The 21,637-nt window shown below is 40.7% G+C and overlaps 1 protein-coding gene across 1 annotated transcript in view; it reads left to right on the top strand.

Moving 5' to 3' along the window:
* Nucleotides 1-1,457: 1,457 nt before the first annotated feature.
* The window catches only part of LOC111858221 (anoctamin-3-like), a 66,463-nt gene continuing 46,283 nt past the window's right edge, over nt 1,458-21,637 (top strand). Inside the window, exons 1-2 of the mRNA XM_023839789.2 lie at nt 1,458-1,667; nt 15,939-16,133. Coding sequence (XP_023695557.2) covers nt 1,622-1,667; nt 15,939-16,133 — 241 coding nt within the window. The 5' untranslated portion in view covers nt 1,458-1,621. The remainder of the gene's footprint in view (nt 1,668-15,938; nt 16,134-21,637) is intronic.

Genomic DNA, 21,637 nt, shown 5'->3' with positions numbered 1-21,637 from the left:
TGCCTGTCAGAAGCTGAAGTAAACACAATACAATTAAACAATATATTTAAATTAATTTTGCCACCCAAATTCACTCTGATCTTTTTACAGCTATCAGATTTACTCAACTTCAGTAAAGTGTATTAAACAGGGTTTTTAAAAACAATAACATACCTATTAAATATTAATGGGCTGCATTTAGGATTAGTGGTAGGGTTGGGTTTTCCATTAGCATCAGAGCTATAGGGATAGGGTTAGGGGAAGATGACTTCTCCTGCAGCTCCCTAAAGCCCTAACACTTAGGGTTAGAATGAAGGGTGGGGCCAGGGTTGCAAGTGGGATTAGAATTTGAATTTGGGTTGGGGTTGCATGTAGGATTAGAGTTTAGGTTTGTTATTAGGGTTAGGGTTAGGCTTAGGCTTTAAATTAGATTTAGAGCCCCAACTAATGCACATATGGCGGATGAGTCTTGTGGACAATCCTAGCTTTGCTTTTGTATTTGTTATAGAGGTCAACATTTTCTTTTATCAGCCAAGGGTTTTACTAATTCAATTTTGTAAACAATTAAGATGTTAGGAGATAAATGGGCAATCTTTCCTGTTCTTAGGGTAAATCAGTTGATTTCCATTAGCAGTGGTCCAAGACGTGCAGCTGGCGTAGTGCTTCTTTAGCAGCAAAGGGACTCTACTGGTCCACAGGTGGTCACAGTGACTGGTTGTAGAACCCTGCCTCAGCTGGTGTTGTCTCATTAGCTTCTGAAAGTCATCCTGGTGGACTGTGGATGACAGCATGCTGAACAGGACCAGGACTGATGTGCAAATCATGTGTAGCAGCTGTACTATAGCTTGCAGCCTCCAAATGTGCTTGGCAGTTTAAGGAACATTTATCATCTAAATCTGAGTATATGCCAAGCAGTTGGCAAAGGTAAACCATCACCTCTGAACTAATTTTGGCTTTTTTTTTTTCCAGCAAATGACATACTGTCTTTGATGCTGTGTAACATATCACCCTGTGCTAAAAAAAAAAAAAACAGTGTATTCATAAAATTCGTTCGAAAATAATAATTAAAAAAACGATCAGCTGCATCACTAAAAAGTGACAAGAAAGTAGCGGATATTCCTAAACAATCAGTAGAACAAAAAAAAGCAAGCAGGTCCGCTTTTAACAGCGTGCATAATGATCTGAAATAAATAATCAATAAAGAAGCCAGAAATAGTAGGCATTAAACTCGCAGAGATTCTAGCAAACTCAAAGTCAAACTGCATGGCACGTTGTTCCAGGGAATGGAGATGCTCATCGCACACTTTGTTTTTCTGAGACTTTGTCATTCTCACTTAACCGAAATGTTTACCTTTTTATAATGACATTTGACTGCACGAAGGCATAATATTTTAGGAAAGCTTTCACGAAGAGGTACCATAGAGTACCGACACAAGACCTCCCTTACGGTACGTTGCCATGACAACAGTCATGGATGAAGGAGCTTAGTGAGCCGGAGCGGTGCCGCGCATCGCTACAGCGCGCCGAGTATGTCGGGGAGCAAAGACACCCACGCAGTCCTATCATAGAATTTTCACGTCTTCGAACGCTTAGACGTAGAAAATTGATTATTTCTTAGTTGGTAGCTCTGCCAGAAGCCACAATGGTGCACCATTCGCGGTCTTTCCAGTCCTTCAAAAACCCAAAGGGTGAGTACCAAGGCTCGCTCCCCGCTGATACTGGCGTAGCGGGATGCGCTGGGGAAGGTGCGCGTGAAGCTTCGCGTGCGGCGACAAGTCAGATACTTTTTCACTGAGGGTCGCTCTTGGAAAGTACTAAATAAATATTAGACGCACATTCCAATGAAATTTAGAGTATCTGCCACTTTTAAAATCATTTTTAAATATGTAAAATTGATGCTGGTATGAAATTATGTATTTGTATAACTGCTTGCCCTGAAACATGTTCTCTTGTAGCTATTTTAATTGGTAACCAGTAACAACTGGCCATGTGGTATCGATTTAAATATATGTTAAGTTTTAATTTATACCCATGGAACAGAGAAAACAACAGCACACAGTAACCTGGATTCAGACAGTCTCCTTTCCTCATTATGCATCTGTAAAAGTGTTGTAAACAAGCTGGTGTTAAATCTTTTGGCTTTGCTTATAAGAGAAAAGGTTATTCATGTTATCAAATTACCTGTGAGCTATGTTAATGTTATTGATGTTTACAAATGCCTTATTCTGTAGGTATACACGAAGCAAGTATAATGATATTTTTTGTAGAACCTTAGGAGGGGATGCCGAACATTTTTTAAGGTTTAATACATGATTCATGAAAATTGACCAAAATTGTTATATCAAGTGGGTGACATTGTGGTGCAGTGCTGCCTTACGCCTCTGGGACCGTGGTTCGAGTCTTGGGTTGGGTTCTGTTTGTGTGCCGTCTGCTTGTTCTCCCTGTGTCTTTATGGGGTTTCCTCTGATTTTCTCCCACACTCCAAAAACATGCTGAGGTTTATTGGAGTTACCAAATTGCCTGTAGGTGTGAGTGAATGGTGTGTGAGTGTGCCCTGTGATGGGTTGGTGCCCTGTGATGGGTTGGTGCTCTGTGATGGGTTGGTGCCCCATCCTGGGTTGTTCCCTGCCTTGTGCCCATTGGCTCTGGAGCCGCTGTGACCCTGGATAGGATAAGCAGCTTCAGAAAATGGATGGATGCATATTATGTAAAGTGTAAACTGGTAGACAGTCAACATATTCATACATGCTTAGATACACAGTTTATTAAAAATGCTCTTGCATGATTAATCTATTGAGCTGTTATTGTTAATACAATATTTCTTTTGAAAAAAAATGATGTTCTCTCACTTAGGAAATGAGTTAAAGCATCCAGCACTTTTTTCTTCCTGCTGTCACAATAGAAAAGCTCCACTACTTTAGTGCTGAGAGGAGCAATTGCAGTAAGAGATATTCAGGGAAACATCAAGCTGCTTTCAGCACATAGCTCTTTGCCCATAGGCTGTTATTGATTCTAGAACAAGTCCTGCTCATCAAAGAACATTAGCACTACACTAATGCAGAAATACTTAGTAATTTGTGTCCCTGTCACCACTGTTTAGAATATATCCAACTCTCATCACGGAAATTTGATATTTTAAGCTTCGGAAATGAATGATCTCGACATTTGCATGATGACTGTATCATTCACAGGTCTGATTAATGGGAATGGGTATTCATGTTAATTGTTTTTATTATGCGGTGCATTCAGAATACTGTAGGGGATATAGTTTCTAATGATGAATGACTTCCAAGCATTTGGGTTATTGATGTATCACTATTTAGCCATAAAGCCGTCGTATAACCTTTTTCTTTGCCATCTGGATGCCTCGAGTGCTCACTTGTTGTTCCCTAGAGTGAAACTTCTAGAGAAATGGAAGCAGGTGGGCTTATGTTTGGGGCTCCAGCACACAGGGAGAGTAGTCTTCTGCAAGGGTAGCAGTTTTCTACCTCAGGAGGATAAAAGTACAGGCAAAAGATCCACTCAAAGGCACCAACCCCAAAGCAAGAGTAATGCCACTGAGCTGAAAACAGAAAAATCAAGGACTGCTCATTACATAGTATCGTACAGTGTGTTAATCATGAAAACTACAAGCAATTGCAACAATTTGAATGCTCATTTTTAGTACAGTCTAGGCCTAAATGTCAGCTAATAAAGTAGCAATATAAGTCATATAGCAAAACCTGCAGCCATATGCCTCAGGGATAACCGCACCATAAAACATTTCAAGCAGCCATATTCAATTGCTCACAAGAACCTTATTTCAACCCCACATTATAGATTTTTTTGTGTGGAAACCTGCCTTTTGTGTTGTTATTCGAATTTGTCTTCCACTATATTTCTATCCTGGATGTAATTTTGTATTCTCTTACAAGTACTGACATTAATGTGGTCCCCGGCATTGAGCTTATCAATTAATCAAATGTCATTGCTCAATAAATTTAGAACTTCCAACATTGCGCTTGGCAGCTCTTTAGCACAAGGAATCGTTCCCATTCTTCTTTGCTGGATCAACTATGAAGTAGAAGTATTTTTTGACAGGTGTTGCCCAGATCTGTACGCAGTATTATAGATGAGGACTTAGCAGTGCATTGCTCAACCCCGGATGACTTAAGCGTTTTGTTTGTATTTTACTTTACTCAGAGTAAAATGTTGCATCATTCATAAAAAAGTTGTGTTTTAATCCTTTTCTGACGTGACCTTGGATAGTGTCACAAACAGCTTGATTTTTATTGTCTACGCTTAGCTACAGGAAAATATGCAAAAGCAAAAACAGAAGAAACACAATCAACTTTATATTTGCTTATCAAAGGGCAGTAAAAGTGGTCCAAAGGAAAAAAGTCTCTTGAATAGATATATGTGGCACAATGAAAATGATAAGAATTATGAACATATCTTACACTGAATTAAATATTTATCTTCAAGAGAGTACCATATTTTATAATTAATTCATGATGCAGTTTAATTATAGTTTTTCCATGCTCATTTCAATTGCATTGTACTTTATACTGTAATAGTGCAATTAATAGATGATGAATTAGCTGATTAAATATGATTTGTGTCATTTTTATAGAAGTTTCTCTCTTATGGTTACTTTGATTTCCTGAAGTCATGCAGGAAGACTAACTGGTGTGTGTGTGTGTGTGTGTGTGTGTGTGTGTGTGTGTGTGTGTGTGTGTGTGTGTGTAAAATGACCGCAGAGTATGATTGCATGTGTTGGTGTATATGCCCTGCCATGGGCTGGCATCCCTTCTGAGCTCCAGCCCCCCCTCCCCATTGACCCGACTAAGATAAGTGATTAGAAAATGGATGGAGAGATGGATGGATGGATGGTTAACCCACTGTTGGCCCTTTTCATACCTACCATCTTTCTTGCAAAATTCCTCTATACTCAGAAACATGAGATTGAAAGGAGATGCAGAGGCAAATATGTGGAAATGGGAATGAAAACCGTTTGATGCTCTGCCCTGGAGTGGGGGGCTTGTTGGCTTAACACGCATGCTGAGGGCAGAAAGCTTGACTCTCCACAGCCTAAAGGGTGACTAGTGGAGTGGAGGCCCTTGGAAGTGCAATTGTCACAGCTACAGTCCAGCCACCCGTTTGCTTACATCACACAATAGGTCGATTAGGAAACACGAGTGTCAGAAGTCAAGTATAATGACACTGCAAGGAGCTATTCAGGAACTGGCTTGCCAGTGCCTGCTTATATTGTTCATTAGCTGTGCTGTGCATCTTCTGTGCTTGGCATGGGAGAACACCATATTCAGTTGCATGTAATCTCCATGACACTAATAGTTGCATTCAGTAATGCATAGCACATTGCTAATAATGTGTATTTATTTTCTTTGGAGGTTTTCAGATACAGTCTTGGAAACTGGACCAGTTACGTTCGTCCGCCCACGCGTCTTTCAACTGTTTTTCCATGTGAATGTCGCAGTTTGGCCAAATTACAAGGTTCAGGACTTAGACACGCTGAGATCTTCCAGCCACTTAATCTTACCTGCACTGCGAAAAGCTCAAGGGCAAGTGTGGCATCGCTATAGGGCTGCTTCGTTGTCATTTTAATCACACAGCTGCTTTGTATCTGAATGTGATGAGAATATGAACCTTGTGGTTCGTTACACTGAGGATGAGTGATTATATCCTATCTCTTTTTAATGAAAAGCAAAATGAATAAACAGGGTGAAACCCTCCTATAATGCCCCTAGATAACAGGCAGTAGTGTGGAACTGCATGCTATATAGTATATGTAAATTCCTTTAGTTAAATGCATTTACTAAGCAAATGAATATTGTAAAAAAAATAAATGCTTCACTTTTCCACAGGGGTTTTGTAAATTCTCATTGGGCCACTTTCTTGGGTGGAAGATTCACTAAACCCAAATAAGGATAGAGTGTTCAGGGACCGTTTAATCTTGCACACATCAACTTAGGAAAGGATCTGCAGAAATCCCTTGTAGGGTGGTAATGAGGGCTGGACACATTGAATTTAACATATAATCTGCAGGCAATGGCCGTTACTGAAAGGGGGGGGGGGGTGTAATCTTTTTCAATGATGCAATATTAGGGTTTTAGCAGGATTGTGCATTGTGGCTTTGGACCTGTAAAGAGAGTCTGTTTTTACCACTAACTATAACTGCATGGCTAAATTGTGCCCTGAGCAAGTTGCACCTTGGGGAAGTTCTGGCAGGCAGATTTTCTGTCTCTTATGAAGCCACGTTATCATTTTATTTAATTTTTATTGTCAGATTTTAATACAATTTTCTCACAGATACATTGTTACTGCAGCTGGTCGGAATGAAGGCTTGTATTCCTGGTTGAAAAAAACACCTACTGACTTTGCTATTATCCTGTTTGATAATACAAATATTGTGAAATATTACACCAGTGATTAAAAATTGCATATGCAGATGCTCTACCCTAACTTATCAATAGAAGTAAATCACCAATAAGTGATACTATTATTGCTAATAAAATATCTACATCCTTGGTAGCCCTTTGATCAGGCATTGTTCAGATTTTAGTAGCACTAAATGAATTTCAACTAGCCAAAACAAAAAAAGACTATTTTGTATATGTACCTGACAAAGCAATAAAAAGCATTTTAAAATCGATGTGGAAACATATTCTAAAGGCCATTCTTATCCTTTCACGTTAGGCAAACCAATCGCCTTATATGACAGAGGCTACATTAACTGGGCACCAGCAGCGAACTTGGGACAGAGCAGTCTGTCAGCATCAAAGGCATCCCTTTTAGTTTTCCGCTCCTTGTTTAGTATCTATTTGTTTACGAAGAGGCGGGAAACCCCCTTCCATGAATAGCTGTAGTATTACCAGATATTTAAGTTATCTTTTGGTTAGAGACTGATTTACACTAGAGTACAAGGTGAATGTAGATCCTAATAATAGCTCCACAAAAGCAATTAAGTGCTACGTTGAAGCGAAAAGCATCCCACCCTGGAGTTTCTGACAAGGCTCGAGTCCCCGTCACCATGTAAAGCACACTGACCAACATAACCCAGATAAACAACACGTTTCGTCTGTTGCTTTTCATTCACATTCCTGTTCCTACTGATTCACATGCCTCTTGATATTTACTTCGATCTGTCCTTAAATGCAAAGCATCCTTTCATGAATCAGGATAGCTTACTCACTAGGACGATATCCAGAGTGCTGCACAGAATACTAGGATATCATTTTGCTTCATTGACTGGTATAAAAATCAGTGGCTAGTGTCAGTTTTGGCTTTGGTCTTTGGATGAAGAAAGCAAGGGTGAATATTTGGTTATGTACAATAGAGACACGTACCTACTAATATTATGGGATTGCTGTGTGCGTGTTTAGGAGGCTAGGGGGTTCAGGGCTGATTGGTTCTTATACCAGTTTTGAAACCAAATTTATGTCCTTCAATATCCTCCTTCAGTCAGTAAGACGCAGAACACCTTCCTTCCAGGGAACAGACTTTTTAAGGAAGTTCTTTACGGTATTCATTTAGAAGCTAAAGTAAGGTTAATGAACATGTTTTTCTCATGCTTTGCTGAGGAATTTTCAGCAGAAAGAATATATTCTTTTTCTTTTATTGAATATGGCCGCATCCAAAAGTGTAATGTATGCATGTTTAAATACCACTCGTTTGAGCAGTTACTGTATTTAGGTGTTTTTCCTCGTACTGCCTTGTTGTTCGTCCATACGTATGGAGTATAAAGTCTAATGCTCGGAAACACAGTTGTCATAGAGACAGTTTTTCCCTCTTCGCACGGTGCCAGCAAGCGTCATAGTCCATTGCATAAACTCGTGAAGAAGAGAGCAGGGACTAGTGGAATGCTGCATTATGACATTATCAGCACTGCAGCACCAGAGAGCCACACAGTCGGGCATCAGCAGTGCCGGTGCAGGAGTGTGTGGCGCAGGGGAACTCCGAGTGGCATCGTAATCGTGAGGATCACTGGGCGGTCTCGTCCGTTATCTGCTCTGCGGGACCCGCTATACTAAATAAGGCAGGATTGATATCCAAGGTCAATTAGGACACATGTGAACCTCCATTATTTCCTGTCACTTGGGCAAATAGGAAAAAACGGTATTGAGCTGCGATCTTATGAAAATTCAAGCCATCAGCTGCGGTAAAATGTGCAACTTCTGTCCAGAGTGTCTGTCCCAGTTTTGCAGAACATGGAAACAAGGAGTCGCGTGGCACATTGTAAATGGGGAGAGCTGCAGAGTAGAGAATCACTCTTAAGGTGCATGCGGGACACCTTGCATTATTCGTATAAAAATGTCTGTGTCAGATGTTTTAGGTGTTTTTACACATGAGTCACCTTCTGCTGTTTCTCCAGCTGCTTCCTCTTGGTGGGATGTGATCCCAGTCCTTGATACTGTGTGCAGCTCTGATACCAGTGATGAAATCATGCCACACTTATTGTGTGACCTAATTTTTTTTTTAACGTAGAGTCTCTCCTGTTCAGTTTTTTTCTCTCTCCTTCTCCTTTCTCTCTCTCTCGCTTTCTCTGTCTCTCCCTCATGCACACACACACACACATATACACACTTCTGTTGCTGTGGGACTATCCAGACTATTCGACATTTGTGACATTGAAAATATAGGTCACATCTTTTTTTGTACTTTAATTAAGGGCTAAAATTACAGTCACTGTTTGAAATAATATGAAAACAACTGGGATCTGGGGAGTACAATGTTTACATTATGGGTTTCCATTATGATTCAGACTTAAATATATATATATAAGTACTAAGTAATTCTCTTCATTGGATCTGTCCATGTTTCTTCCTGCAGTTAAGTGGTCAAATGGTGTTTTTTTGTGTTTTTTTTTCTCATTCAGGTTCAGTGGCTTATGGCGGTCTATGTCCTGTGGATATTATTCACAATGGAAGGACAGTTGGCATGTATGTTCATGTATATAGTCTATGGGGCATGTTGGTACAGGGCCACAGCACTGTGCTGTAACACCTTTATGGTTGTGCGTTTGCTTCTGTGTAGATTTCACACGTTTTCCCATTCCCCTAGACAGGTGCATTAGTGATTCTGAAAAGTCCTTTACCTGTGCTGCCCTGTGCTGCCCTGTGTTGCCCTGTGCTGAATGCAGCCTGCCTAATTCCCTTTCTTTGCAATGATGGGTTCCTAGATAACTCAGAACACAACCGACGGTTCGCAATAATGCAATAATGGCTATCTATTGATTTCGAGATTTTACACCTGAAATGCATTCCTTCAGTAATAACGAAAACAAGGCAGTGCTTATTCTTATTGGTCGTTATTACTGTGCCATATGAGATGCCTCGGGGTTAGCTTTTGATCTGTTTATGTTTACATCGTATCATTAGCTCACTTGTTCTGGACAAATCTCAAATCCTGGCATTCGGCAGGATTTAGACCAAGCACTGTCAGTTTTCCTGCCATTAACTTGGTGTGACACAGCAGAGACAAGTAAGCAGGCATTCCGGCCTTGCAGGCAACACCCACTGTTTTTGTCCATCTGTTCGAATAACCAGCCTCTCTCTCGTTTGATTTTGCAGCTCTATATTTGTGTTACTGTGACATCCAGTGCAGGGAAATTGGGCCTTTTCGGGCTGCACTGTTTTGACACATAACTGATAAACCCTCTCTAAAAACTCTCTGTCCTGTATCGGCTATACGGGACCTTTATATTATCATACAACTAGCTCAAAGTCAGTGTGAAATCCAAGGTTAGCACTAGTGATAATAATGGTTTGGATAAATCGAGGTCTGTACCAGTATTTAAATGCCTTTGATGTGCTTCTGGACGCATTCATTGGTGGAGGAGGGACCCCTAAAGATGGGGGCAATGGTGACGTAGGTACAACACTAACAGGCATTGTATCACCTAAATGTGGGAGACAGAGCAACCTCTGATTGGCCCACATGGTCTGTCTGCCTCTCATCACCTAGGGAGACACTCCCTGCAGTGGCTACCTGTATCTCACAGTCAGCTTCCTGTATCTCACAGTCAGCTTCCTGTATCTCACAGTTAGCTTCCTGTGGTTTAACATCCACCCTCCCCCCCCACCACTGTGTTTTCCCTGGCATCATCCTGGGGAGGATCCAGGAGTGTAAGCGGATCAGAGACAATCCCCACCATGGCCGACGAATGCCCTTTCAGGTTCCCTGCCGGTCTGCGCCGTAAACACAGGAGCCCAGTGAGTCCATGCTGCGGCTACAGGCGTGGGTGTTGCTGAGGGGGAGACTGAAAACTCTCACGTCGCAACTCATAATGCGGTGCCACCTCTCTCACTAACACTCTCGTCACTCCCTCTCTCCAACATTCACTCTCTCACTCTCCCTTCTTCGTCTCACCACTTTGGGTTTATCTTTCCACTAATAAGCATGTCAGTGTGTATGATAATGGCAATTAAAAACTGCCTTTAACATAAGGAAAAGCCTGAAATTATATAGTAATATATGCACAGGAGACCCCGTCTACAGGAGGAGCACGTGATAGATCTTTGGGAACGCGACTGAAATCCTGGCGAAAAATTCAGAAAGCAAATCCGAAATACTGTCAGATAAATATATTTATGTTTGACAGCAGAAGTGCAGGATATCTGATTAGATCCTGAGAACATCTCCTGTGTACTGACAGATACCTGAGAATAAATGATACATAGATAGTCCAACATATAAAGCAAGTATCAGCCGTTTTAGATGGGTAATATAAATAAAAACAATTATTGGATTTTGTTTGAATGAAAGAGAAATCACTTGTGCTGTAAACATGTTGATCTTCTCCGTTTATGAAGTATTTTTTATTAGCCAGTTAAACTTGTGTGTTGAGTCGTGATACTGATGGATCGTGAAGCTGAACAGCACTGGATTGCAGGGTGTGTGGATGTAACCAGCCGATTGTGATGACAGTGGCCTACTAGTGCAGGAAGGTAATTAGGGCTGTCAGGGTGGATTTAAGAAAAAAAATGGTCAAAATAGACAAAAATTACTGTATTACTGTATATTTACATTATGAATATAAAAATATAAAAATGAAATTGTCATTATGATTATGTATGTGTGAAGTGCTTTGATCTGGTAGATAAATGGATGATAATTAGACCAGTATGAAACAGAAAACTTAATAGCTCTGGTACCATTTTTCCTCATTATCTACCTGAAATCAAAAACTGGAGGTGATGATTAATGCTTGTGAGTCATCCAATAATGGATTGTGAGTGATAGAATAGACTGGGTATCTGTTTCTACTATTTAGTGAGTCAAATAACATTCTGCATGCCTCCAGGATTATTATAAGGGTGAAGAATTGGGGATGTTCCAGGAAGAATGTAATGGTGAGATGCCACGCTGGCGTAGTGAACTCCGAATTAGCCCTTGGTATAGGAGTGGGTGGCCCAGACAGGCCTATTGAGAGGAGTTATAACTCTCTTGGGTTTGAATTGGCAGGTGGGATTTATCAGTAAGCCACACCAATCACGTCGGAGCTTACAATGGGAACGAATGACGTTTGACACAATAATGTCTCCCAGTGAATAACTCTGGCAGTGTGACCAGTGTTGTCTGAGATGAGCAATTTATGCAGTGTGGGAGCGTCTGCTCAAAGAGGCCAAACTGCCATGAAATCTCAGCCAGGTCTTATATAGTGCTAGAAAAAATTATAGGACAAACAAAAATTTTATGTGGATATGCATCATTTTTTTGTGAAATTACAGTATTGCAGAAGATAGTTTTTTGCTGAAATCCGAACGTTTTCTAAATCCTTCCATTTTCCACAATCGCTTAAATCAGTACAGGGTCATGTGAAGCCTGGATCCTCTCCCAAGAAAACGGTGACACTAGGCCAGGGTCTCCCTGGATGGGATGCCAGTCCATCGCTGGGTCGACACTCACACACAGTTACACACCTCGGGCAATTCAGAGACCCAATTTCAGCCAATCAGCAGCTTTTGGACTGCTGGAGGAGTCTGGATTGATGGGAAGGTACCTCACAAACATGAGGAGACCATGCAAACGCCACACGCATCCGAGGACAGGAATTCTAACCTACAGTACAACCCCAGAGATAAGCACTGAGCCACTGTACCCTCCCTGTTTCATTATACTGTTTTGTAAGCTGTGTAACTGTAATGTAATATATCCTCCTGAGACCCAAGGAAAAAAGTGTCCTTCAATTGTAGGTTATTTGTCTTTGGAGGAAATAAGACATCTTACAATTTAGATTTTTTCAAATTTATTCTTATTTTAATTTCACAGCATGTCCTCTTTAGTGCACAACAAGAATAAATATGTTTCTCAACATCAGTGAAAAAATAAATGCAAAAATACAATGTCCACTACAATGGACATAAATGAATAGGTCGGGTCTCAGGAGGATATCACTATATGTCAATAAAGTCAATGAGTATGAGTAAATATTGGGTCAGTTAGGAAATCAGGCAGTCTGTATGTAAAATGAGAAGGTAACAGGCTCGCTGTGCTTTTGCAGGAGCAGCACCGATGGTTTAGAACAGCCTGCTGGCACATATGAGGGCTTCCTATTCGATTTCTGATTCAAAAACTGAACTGAATGCTTATTCTTACTCTTCAACTGTTGAGCAGGCTTTAAAAGTATTTGCGAGTGTATTGTCCATTTATATGTGTGTATATTTTATTATTGCATTATTGACTCAAGTACATAAGTAAGTAAACTTTAAAATGCCTTTTAAAAACAACCGTCATTGACCAAAGTGCTGTACAGAGTAATACAGCACTTTGGTCAATGATGGTTGTTTTTAAAAGGCATTATAAAGTTTACTTACTTATGTACTTGCTGACTTACTGTGTATATGCGACAGGGGAGATACATAGAAAAATACAGATGTCGATATTTTACCAGGAAGCTGGCAGGTGGGTCCATAGAGACCAGAGTGAGCATTATTATTGTTGTTGTTGTTGTTGTTGTTGCTGTCATTGTCATTGTTAACAACAACAACAACAATCATAGTAACCATCATTATCATCACATTATTTAGATGTTATTGTATTATTTGCTATAGATTTCTTCCTGTTCCATGCAAGCATTTTGAGACTTAATGTAGGAATGAGAAGCATCTGGGGCTCTGCTGGTGCCCAGTGAGATGATCAAACACCCACATATGACATATGATATGACGATATATGATTTTGCATTTGACGGGTGATCTGATGGCTTTACTGTTTGTCTATGCGTCTTAACAGTTAGGTGTCTGCATAGCATTGTGTGCAGAGCTCCAAAAACATGAATGCATTTATCAATCATATTTCTAAATATAAATAAGATACAAAAGAATGCATTACAGTTTGTGCACATTGTTGTCGCATTTTCCTGTCGTACCAGATCAAAATAAATGAAAGGGAAGAAAGGATGGCCTCTTTTTTGTGTGATGCAATGATATAGCGAGTGGCTTGAGGAACTGGGTGAAGCCCTCATTCTCAGTGGACGGGGTGTGTTCCCTTCAAAGCGAGGAGCCTGTGCATGCATTATGCATCTCGGCAGAGAGTGGGCCGGCACGGTGCCTTCCCCTCCTGTCTGGCGGAAAGCTCCACCTGGCATACGATCCTCCTTTTCCGCCAGCGCGGAGAGCGTCTGCAGAGTTGCGTCAAAACCTGCAAGATAAAAATAGAAGATGGTAATCGTGCCTTTTCTAATCAATTAAACATAAAGCCTCTGCCTTCAGGAAAGGCCCTCGAATGCATGAATAAACAGTAAGAAAACATCAGTAACAGGAGGCAAAGCTGGGGGTTGCTGTCTCATTGAATTGGAAATGTCCCCCATTGAGTTTCTCATTAAGGTAATGTGATATCAGCTTTCTTCTCTCTGCTTTTTCTTTTCACTTCTTTATGGTTTATAATCTGCCTACAAACGGCTGCAGTGTAGAATTCCCTATGCAGAAACTGCTTGCAGGGCAGATGCACAATAGTTTTTTTATTCATTTCCCTTTTTTTTCCCATGTGCACAATGGTTAAACAGTGGGCACCCAGTACCTTAAAAGCCCAAGTACAAGTTCACATTAAGTATTTTGGGCAAAACAGACAGGTGCTCTGGCAGCACCCCCCCTCCCCCACCCCCACGTGTGCCTTCATTACTTAATTAAACCTGTAAATCTAAAGTGACTGGTACTTTATTGGGTAACAGTTTACATTAACTGCACCTTCGTAATGCCTTTATAATGCATTCATAGAGCATTTAACATGCCTTCATAATGCATTTCTAGAACATTCATAAGCAGCGTGTAAGTATACCTGAACATGCTTACATACCTTAACAGCTTCAATATACATTAATAGCAAATTAATGGTCCAAAAGCTGTTGGATGTTAGGATGGTTCCATGCTGTTTAGAAATGTTCTATGAATGCATTATGAAGGGTCACTGAGTATTCTACGAATGCATTATAAAGGCATTGTGAAAGTTCAGCTAATGTAAAGCATTACCCTTTGTTGTGAAATCCAAGATTTTGGATTTTGGACACTTGACTCTGTACTGTCATCCTTCAATTTTACAACCATTTATCTGTTAAAAGATCACAGGGCAATTGTGCTATTTAGTGAGTAGGTTAAATTATTTTCAGTGTAAATATTTATACCACTGCGATGGACTGGCCCCCCGTCCTGGGTTGTGTTCCGCCTCATGCCTGTAGCTTCCGGGATAGGCTCCAGACCCCCGCGACCCAGAAGGATAAGCGGTTTGGAAAATGGATGGATGGATGGATATTTATACCAGTTCAAAAGAGAAAAAAGGTGATTTGTGTAATTTATAATTCTAATTATATTTGAAAGCTCAAACACAGCTTTGGGAAAGGCAAGCATAAGTCCTTATTTCCATAATATTTTTTCGTAAATTGGATTTACCTGAGCTTTATAGACTGGTATTATGAAAGGGGGGCTGTGAGGCAAATGCATGAATGACATAGCAACTACAAAGGAGTTCCTACATTTACAAAAAGTATTATCACCATTCAGACCCTAATCTGAATGTCAAAGAAGAGTTTTCATTATCTGAGAATCATCGTTCAGCCTGGAATCCATCACTGTTAACAGCAGCTCTTGACCCAATATAGGCTTTGATGGACTCTTTAGTCAAAAGTGTTTGCCTGTCATCTCACTCTGACTCATCATGTCCAAATAAACAGGAGTGAGAAGCTTGAATCCTCTGCCCAAATGTGAAAATATTTTCTGAAAGGTTACAAGAAATGGGTTGTATTTCCTAAAGAGCAGAATACCTGAATTCAGTCACAATGCCACTGTTACATGCATATATAGCTTAAGGAATTTCCATCCAGCGTGGCTCCAGCTTCTCTAATAAGGTCGATATAAAACACAGCAAGCATGCACACTGACCCCACTACTGCTGAGCATTTTTCCATTTCCGCCCAATAAAACCTCAATCGAGAACGATATTTGTACCGACATTTATAATGAGCTATATCAGAAATAGCATATGTCATTACTCAGGCAGAAACTTTATAACTGATTTATTGGTTTACTCATTTCTTGAAGGTGCTTGTCATGTAGGGAGGCATGGAGGTGCAGTGGTTAGCACTGTTGCCTCACACCTCTGGAGACCAGCGTTTGATTCGTGCGCCCGGCTGTGTGTCTATGGAGTTTGCATGTTCTCCCTATGCCATTATGGGGTTTCCTTAGGGCCCTCCACTTCCCAGGTGAACCAGAGGTGCCAAATTGTGCATCGTGCAAGTGTGAATAATGTGTGTGAATGGTGGGAGTGCCCTGCAATGGGTCCAGGGTTATTCCCTGTCTTGCACCCATTGTCTCTGGGATAGACTCTGCATCCAGACAGGCAGGTATTGAAAATGGAGAAATTAGTAAGGTAGCTCTGGATTTTTCCTTAGAACAGGCATTCTGAAACATCTCTTGGTTAGTGGCTCATTCCCATCAGTCACTGCTGGTGTTGCTTGTTCTTGCCAGCTATGCACACCAGTATCAGTGAGATCATCAAGGAGAAGACCCTGAGACCGTCCCGCCGCAGCCTGCCCTGCTTAGCCCAGAGCCAAACGCACCCCCAGAACCTCAACCAAGTCCTCTCTGTGGCTCCCTCGGCGCGCCAGGCCCTCTCCGCCCAGAGCTCCAGCCCCCCCTGCACCCACATCGGCAGCAAGACGGGTGAGTCTTGTCCCCCCAGATCTCCCAGGAAATCGGTCGTCCATCTTCCTACCTCAATAGAAAGCCCTCTGCTTTTCCCATCCAAACTGCCTATTTCTGCTAGAAAATTATATCAAATTTCTGTGATAGAAATAAAGCATGCAAATCTGATTTTGTTCTTTAATCCAAGTCCTGGACTTTGAAGTCTTACATCTTAAATCCTGATTAAATAGCGAGCAAACTTATCTGGAATAATGTTTAAAGTACACAAGATGAGGTGACCAGCTTCGGAGAGTTCTCATCTTCTTATCTTGAGACACCTTATCTTGGTTTGAATAATGGGACCAAGTTTGGGTCTTGTTGTTCCTGATTGACTTATTTCCTTTTTTAGACCCACTTTGTGTCCCAGGCAGTTCTGACAGCCCATAATATCAGCCGACTTCATATGCTCAGAAATCAAACAGACACCACCTAAGATTTTAAACAGTGTTTTACTCCCTGATATGATTAGGTAAATTACTCAGAAACTCAAAACTCTTAAAAGAATAAAAACATAAAACAAGCCACTGTAGACCTTAAGACAAGTAAACAACTCAGAAACAAGATCAAATATTTAAAGTACATTCTCTGTTCAACAATAGCACCTTACAAGTGAACTATGTTCACACACAAAAAACCATTCTCTTCTAAAGCTTCTGTCTGGTATAATATAATTCTATATTTCCATTCCTAGTCAATCATTGACAACTAGGGTTTTAACAAAGAATCTGAATCTGGGTTGAGTCTCTATGGTATAGCTGCATCAATTCAAAACCACCAATCCAGCTCAGATTTGAAGGAAATGGGCCAATAACTGCCATTACAAATCGCTATGTCTATTTAATATTGTTCCTAATCAAGTCAACTTCAGTCAGCTTCAGTGTCAGATGGTTTTTGCAGTGCTAAATAAATGCTACAGTGTAGCCAAGAATTATTTGTACACTGTGAAAAAATGGAAATGAAACTGAGGATATTTGAGAACAAACTTTGTCTAAAATGTTACAAATATGTGTATTGTGCAAAGAAACAAGAAAATCCATTGAGGGATTTCACTGTGTACAAATCATTTTTGGCTACACTGTATAACTTGTTTAGAAAGCATTTTGAACATGCCCTTACTTCAACACAAGTTAAATTGATCTGTATCATTTCCAGGCTGAGCAGAAGTATATGGGGTGTGACATGGTGGGTACACGCTCTGGGTGATCGTCTGCTCTGCACACCATGAAAGGACATTGAATGTGGGTGTAGGGACAGACAAGCTTGCAGCTTTGTCACCACAATACCCATGGTGCTGGAGCATTTTGCTAGCCAATTTTGTGATGAACATGACTGCTAGAATCGTAAGTGATCCAGTATCTGTTCACTCAATGAACTGACGATGTGCATTGATAGTAGAGTACAGCTGTCTGGGTCAAACAGGAACGTGATGAAAGGATGTGATAGAGTGATAATCTCGTAAGTAAAATTACATTAATAACCACTTTACACAATTACACAATGATGTTTATTATGTCAGTTAACCAAAATTATATTTATAGGTTCCTCCAAAAATAACAGCCACACAAAAATTTTATGTAACATGTTCCCTTTTTAATCCTGTCAAAAGCAATTTAGTTCAGGTTACTTGATCAAGCAGTAAAGAACCAAAGATTAAATATCTTAACTAGGTATCAGAAGATGAATAGCGATCTAGTAGTTTGCTCACTAGACCATTAAACTGTAGAAGGAGTCTATTATTTTAGATTTATTGGTGAACTTAAAACATACTTTTCTTCTTTTCCTTTTTTCAAGAATGTGTGTGAGTGTATGTATCTGTATGATCTGTGTGATCTCTCTTAGGAAGATGACATGCAGTTAGGCTTATTGGTACCTCTTAGTTTGCCATTATGTGTGTGTACATGCACAGTAATGGACTGCTGGGTTTTATCCTAAAATAGGTTGTTGATAGATAGATGGATCCTCAAACTATGTTTGCCATGCACCTGATTTAGTAATTCATTAATTGTCTGATGAGACAATTCTTCTGACTTCACCCCTATTTTGACACACTTCCTTTTTGAAAGATCAGAAGGTTGCCGTTTCAAGCCCGGCTTTGGCAGAATAGACTCGTCTGTTGGACCTTGAGCAAGGCCCGTGACCCCCGCCTACATGGGTGCCATTACAAGCAGCTGCCACTCCTGGCTGAGCTTGCTGTTACCTACATATGTTTCTGTGTGACATGGAGAGCAAGATGGGGCAGGTGAAAAGAGAATTTCTACAATAATAATAACAATCCTTTATTGGTCATTGCACAAGTATGAGTACAGGTACATAGGAATTTGTCTGATTGCCTAACCCATCTTGCTATTCATAGCTTGGGGGGGGGGTCACAGTGCAGGGTCAACCATCATGTGGTTGACCCTGGAGCTGGCCATTAAGGGTCTTGCTCCAGGGCCCACAGACGTGTGACTGTTTTGTTGAGGCTGGGGGCTTGAGCCAACGACCTTCTGATCACAGGCACAGCATCTTTACCTGCTGAGCCACTCACCACCCCGTTTGCCTACAGGGATCAATATTAAATGAGTCAAATGTTTTCAGTGATTTTCAGGAAAAGAATCATTTAATGCTATATGAACAGTAGTTATGACTTTGGCAGAGTGCCTATGGATCGCTATCTCCACCAATATGGACGCCAGATGGACCCTTTTCTCTTCTGAATGTTAAGGTAATGGAGTAGAATGATGTGCATAGCACCGGTGCAGTGGAAACTACATTGTTTGGCCTGTCCATCAAACATGGATCTTCTAGCCAGCTTTGTAGAACACCCACTGTTATATCTGCTGTTGCGCAGATGTATTGCCCAAAATGGATGGCACATCTTTGGCAGTGTAGCCAAAGACAGATGCCTGCTTCTAGGCCAAGAACTGTACATTATTGATGTAGTTCTCAACATGGAGGATAGACAAACATCCATTCCATAGAGGTGCACAGCTACTACACTTTGGTGACTACTGACATAGTTGTAGGAATTCAGGAACATATGCTTTTCAGTTCATAGACTGACAGTCAGCTCAGACAACCCAATGATCACTGAGCATCAGGATCTCACAGACACAATCCTGGTATCTTTGCACCTTTTTTTATGCATAGCAGGTAGCAGTAGCTGTCATTGTGGGAACCTGAAGTCTCACATGCCCGCAGCAAGGTGCATATCCATTACACACCTGCTGCATGTTTGTTTTCCTGGTTGTGACAAAGCCAGCAACACCAGTCACTTCGGTGCTGAGATTCAGATTCTACAGCCTGGCAGCTATCAATGAGGTTGCCGTTGGCGTCACATTCGTTTGGGTGTAACTGACTCCAAAGTGACATGATGACCTCGATTTAACTTGAAACTGGAATGTGATCTGTATCTTAATGGACTGGTCCTTTTATCTTGAATGCCTGTTTGTGTGATATAAGGTTATAGAATTACCTTACTATGTGCACAATTCTAGTGCTACTTTCAGTCCACAAAATATATGCAGAAAGCAGAAAACCGTGATCCGTAAACCAATTGTAAAGTAAGAGAGCATGTTTCTGTACTTCTGTAAGAACGCCATTTCTGTTCTAATTTCAGTTGGAGGAAATATAATATGATTGTTCAGTGACATTTTCCTCTGAATTTCCTCCGTCTTCTTTTTCTTGTCAAAGAGCTGGAAAAACCAGTTGTGCTAAACAAAAGGCCAGGACTCCTTTAGACAGTGTTGGAATGGCAATCATATTTGTTTGAGGCACAGAGTGGTGAAGCACACGGCTGTTCTCTTTATGACAGGAATAGGAGTACCATCAATGTCAATACAAATGATTTTTTTGCATCATTGACTGTTACTGAAATCTGGCAGGACTAAGTCAGACGCCCCATTCCTCTAGAGGCCGGATTGTCTTTCACACTTTCACTGTGTTCCTCGTCGCTAAGTAGTTTCTACAAATCCTCAGAGAAATACTTTAAATTGTTCTCACAAATCAGTAGCAATTGATTTTTTTCAACACTGGGTCGGAGGGTCCAGACCAACTAAGTTAACTTGATGAACTGAAAATGATTTCCTACAGGCTACACATGCTGTCTTGACGTTTGATAAATACACAAACACAAGCCCCCATCTATAGATGCCAGATATGTGGTAATTCATATAATGATTTTATTGGTCAGTGGGGAAAGTGTCTTTGTCATACTGTCAGTATCTCAGTGTAATGTATTAGTGTGGGTGTCAGACACTGGATGTTGGGCAATCTGCCGGAATGTGAGCCACGCCAGGCCTGCATTATTTATCAGGTGTACCAGTTATCCCAAGGCCTGCCTTCAGAACTTCTCTTTCCTTGCCTGTATTATCGCGTTTCCAGCATGCAGTTACAATCGCCATGTCTTATCTAGCCGCAGTGCAGTAACTTCTATAGAGGGATTGTTCCTTTGTAGTGACACACCCAGTTTTCTGTTTCATTTCAGCCAGCCTCCATTGTAGTATAATAAAAAGACCAACACACTTTTCCCATTACTTCAGCACTACGAGTACTACAGCCAGAAAACACGAAACAGCTGAAAATATAAAATGAATGCATTTTAAAAACACATTTCAAATAAAACTAAAGCTAAACTAGAACTAGTGAATGTTTTGTCCTCCTCGATATTTATTTAATAAGCGATAATGCCATTAAGCCATTATACTGTATAATAGCATTACGTGCTTCAAGGATCTGGATTTCTATTGAGTTTGCGCATGCAAAAATGATTGAGGTTCTCATGTTGTGCCCTTGAGCAAAGCACTAAACCTCAATTTCTTGGGTCAAATACTAAACCTGAACTTGGCTGCAAAAACTGGCGAACTGTAAAATTAGAAGCGCTGCAAGTCACTTCGGGTAAAAGAGCGCAGTGATTAATTAAGAGGGTAAGGTGAAAAATTACTCTAATTGTTTTTTGAACGTGCCAGCTTTCACTAGAGGGTTAGCCAGTGCTCTATATCTGCCTGTATATATCCTCACTCTAGTCTGAACCTACAGATTCCAAGAGTGCTTAGGGGAGTCAATTAATTCAGTCAATGCAGTGATAAGTGAAGCTTCATGAACTATCTCACTTGAGCACAAGCCTGGAGCCCTGAGACCTCTTTATTGTCAATAACTAGCTGAACCTCAGTGAGCGCCAAGTGCAGAGAAATTGTTCAGTGACCAAAGCCATATATCAGGGAAGAGAAAACAAGGTATTCCTTAAAATGCAATGACCTAATGGTGAAACACTATATCCACTGTTTTAATCCAGATGCCATTATCTGACAGCAAAATGCTATAAAATGATTAGAAAATGCAATTTTCAAATGCCGCAGCTTTACAGTGTGCATTTCAGTTGTGACATTAACCACTACCGGAATTCAGCTTGAACTTTTGTCATCTCTTATTCATCAAAACCTGCCACTCAAAATTCAGCGATGATTATAGGTGCAAGGAGCAGACAAGACTGGAGAAAAAAAACT

Source organism: Paramormyrops kingsleyae, chromosome 11 (genome assembly GCF_048594095.1).
Source record: "Paramormyrops kingsleyae isolate MSU_618 chromosome 11, PKINGS_0.4, whole genome shotgun sequence".
NCBI classification, from domain to species: Eukaryota; Metazoa; Chordata; class Actinopteri; order Osteoglossiformes; family Mormyridae; genus Paramormyrops; species Paramormyrops kingsleyae.
This window is presented reverse-complemented; position numbering and strand designations above follow the sequence as displayed.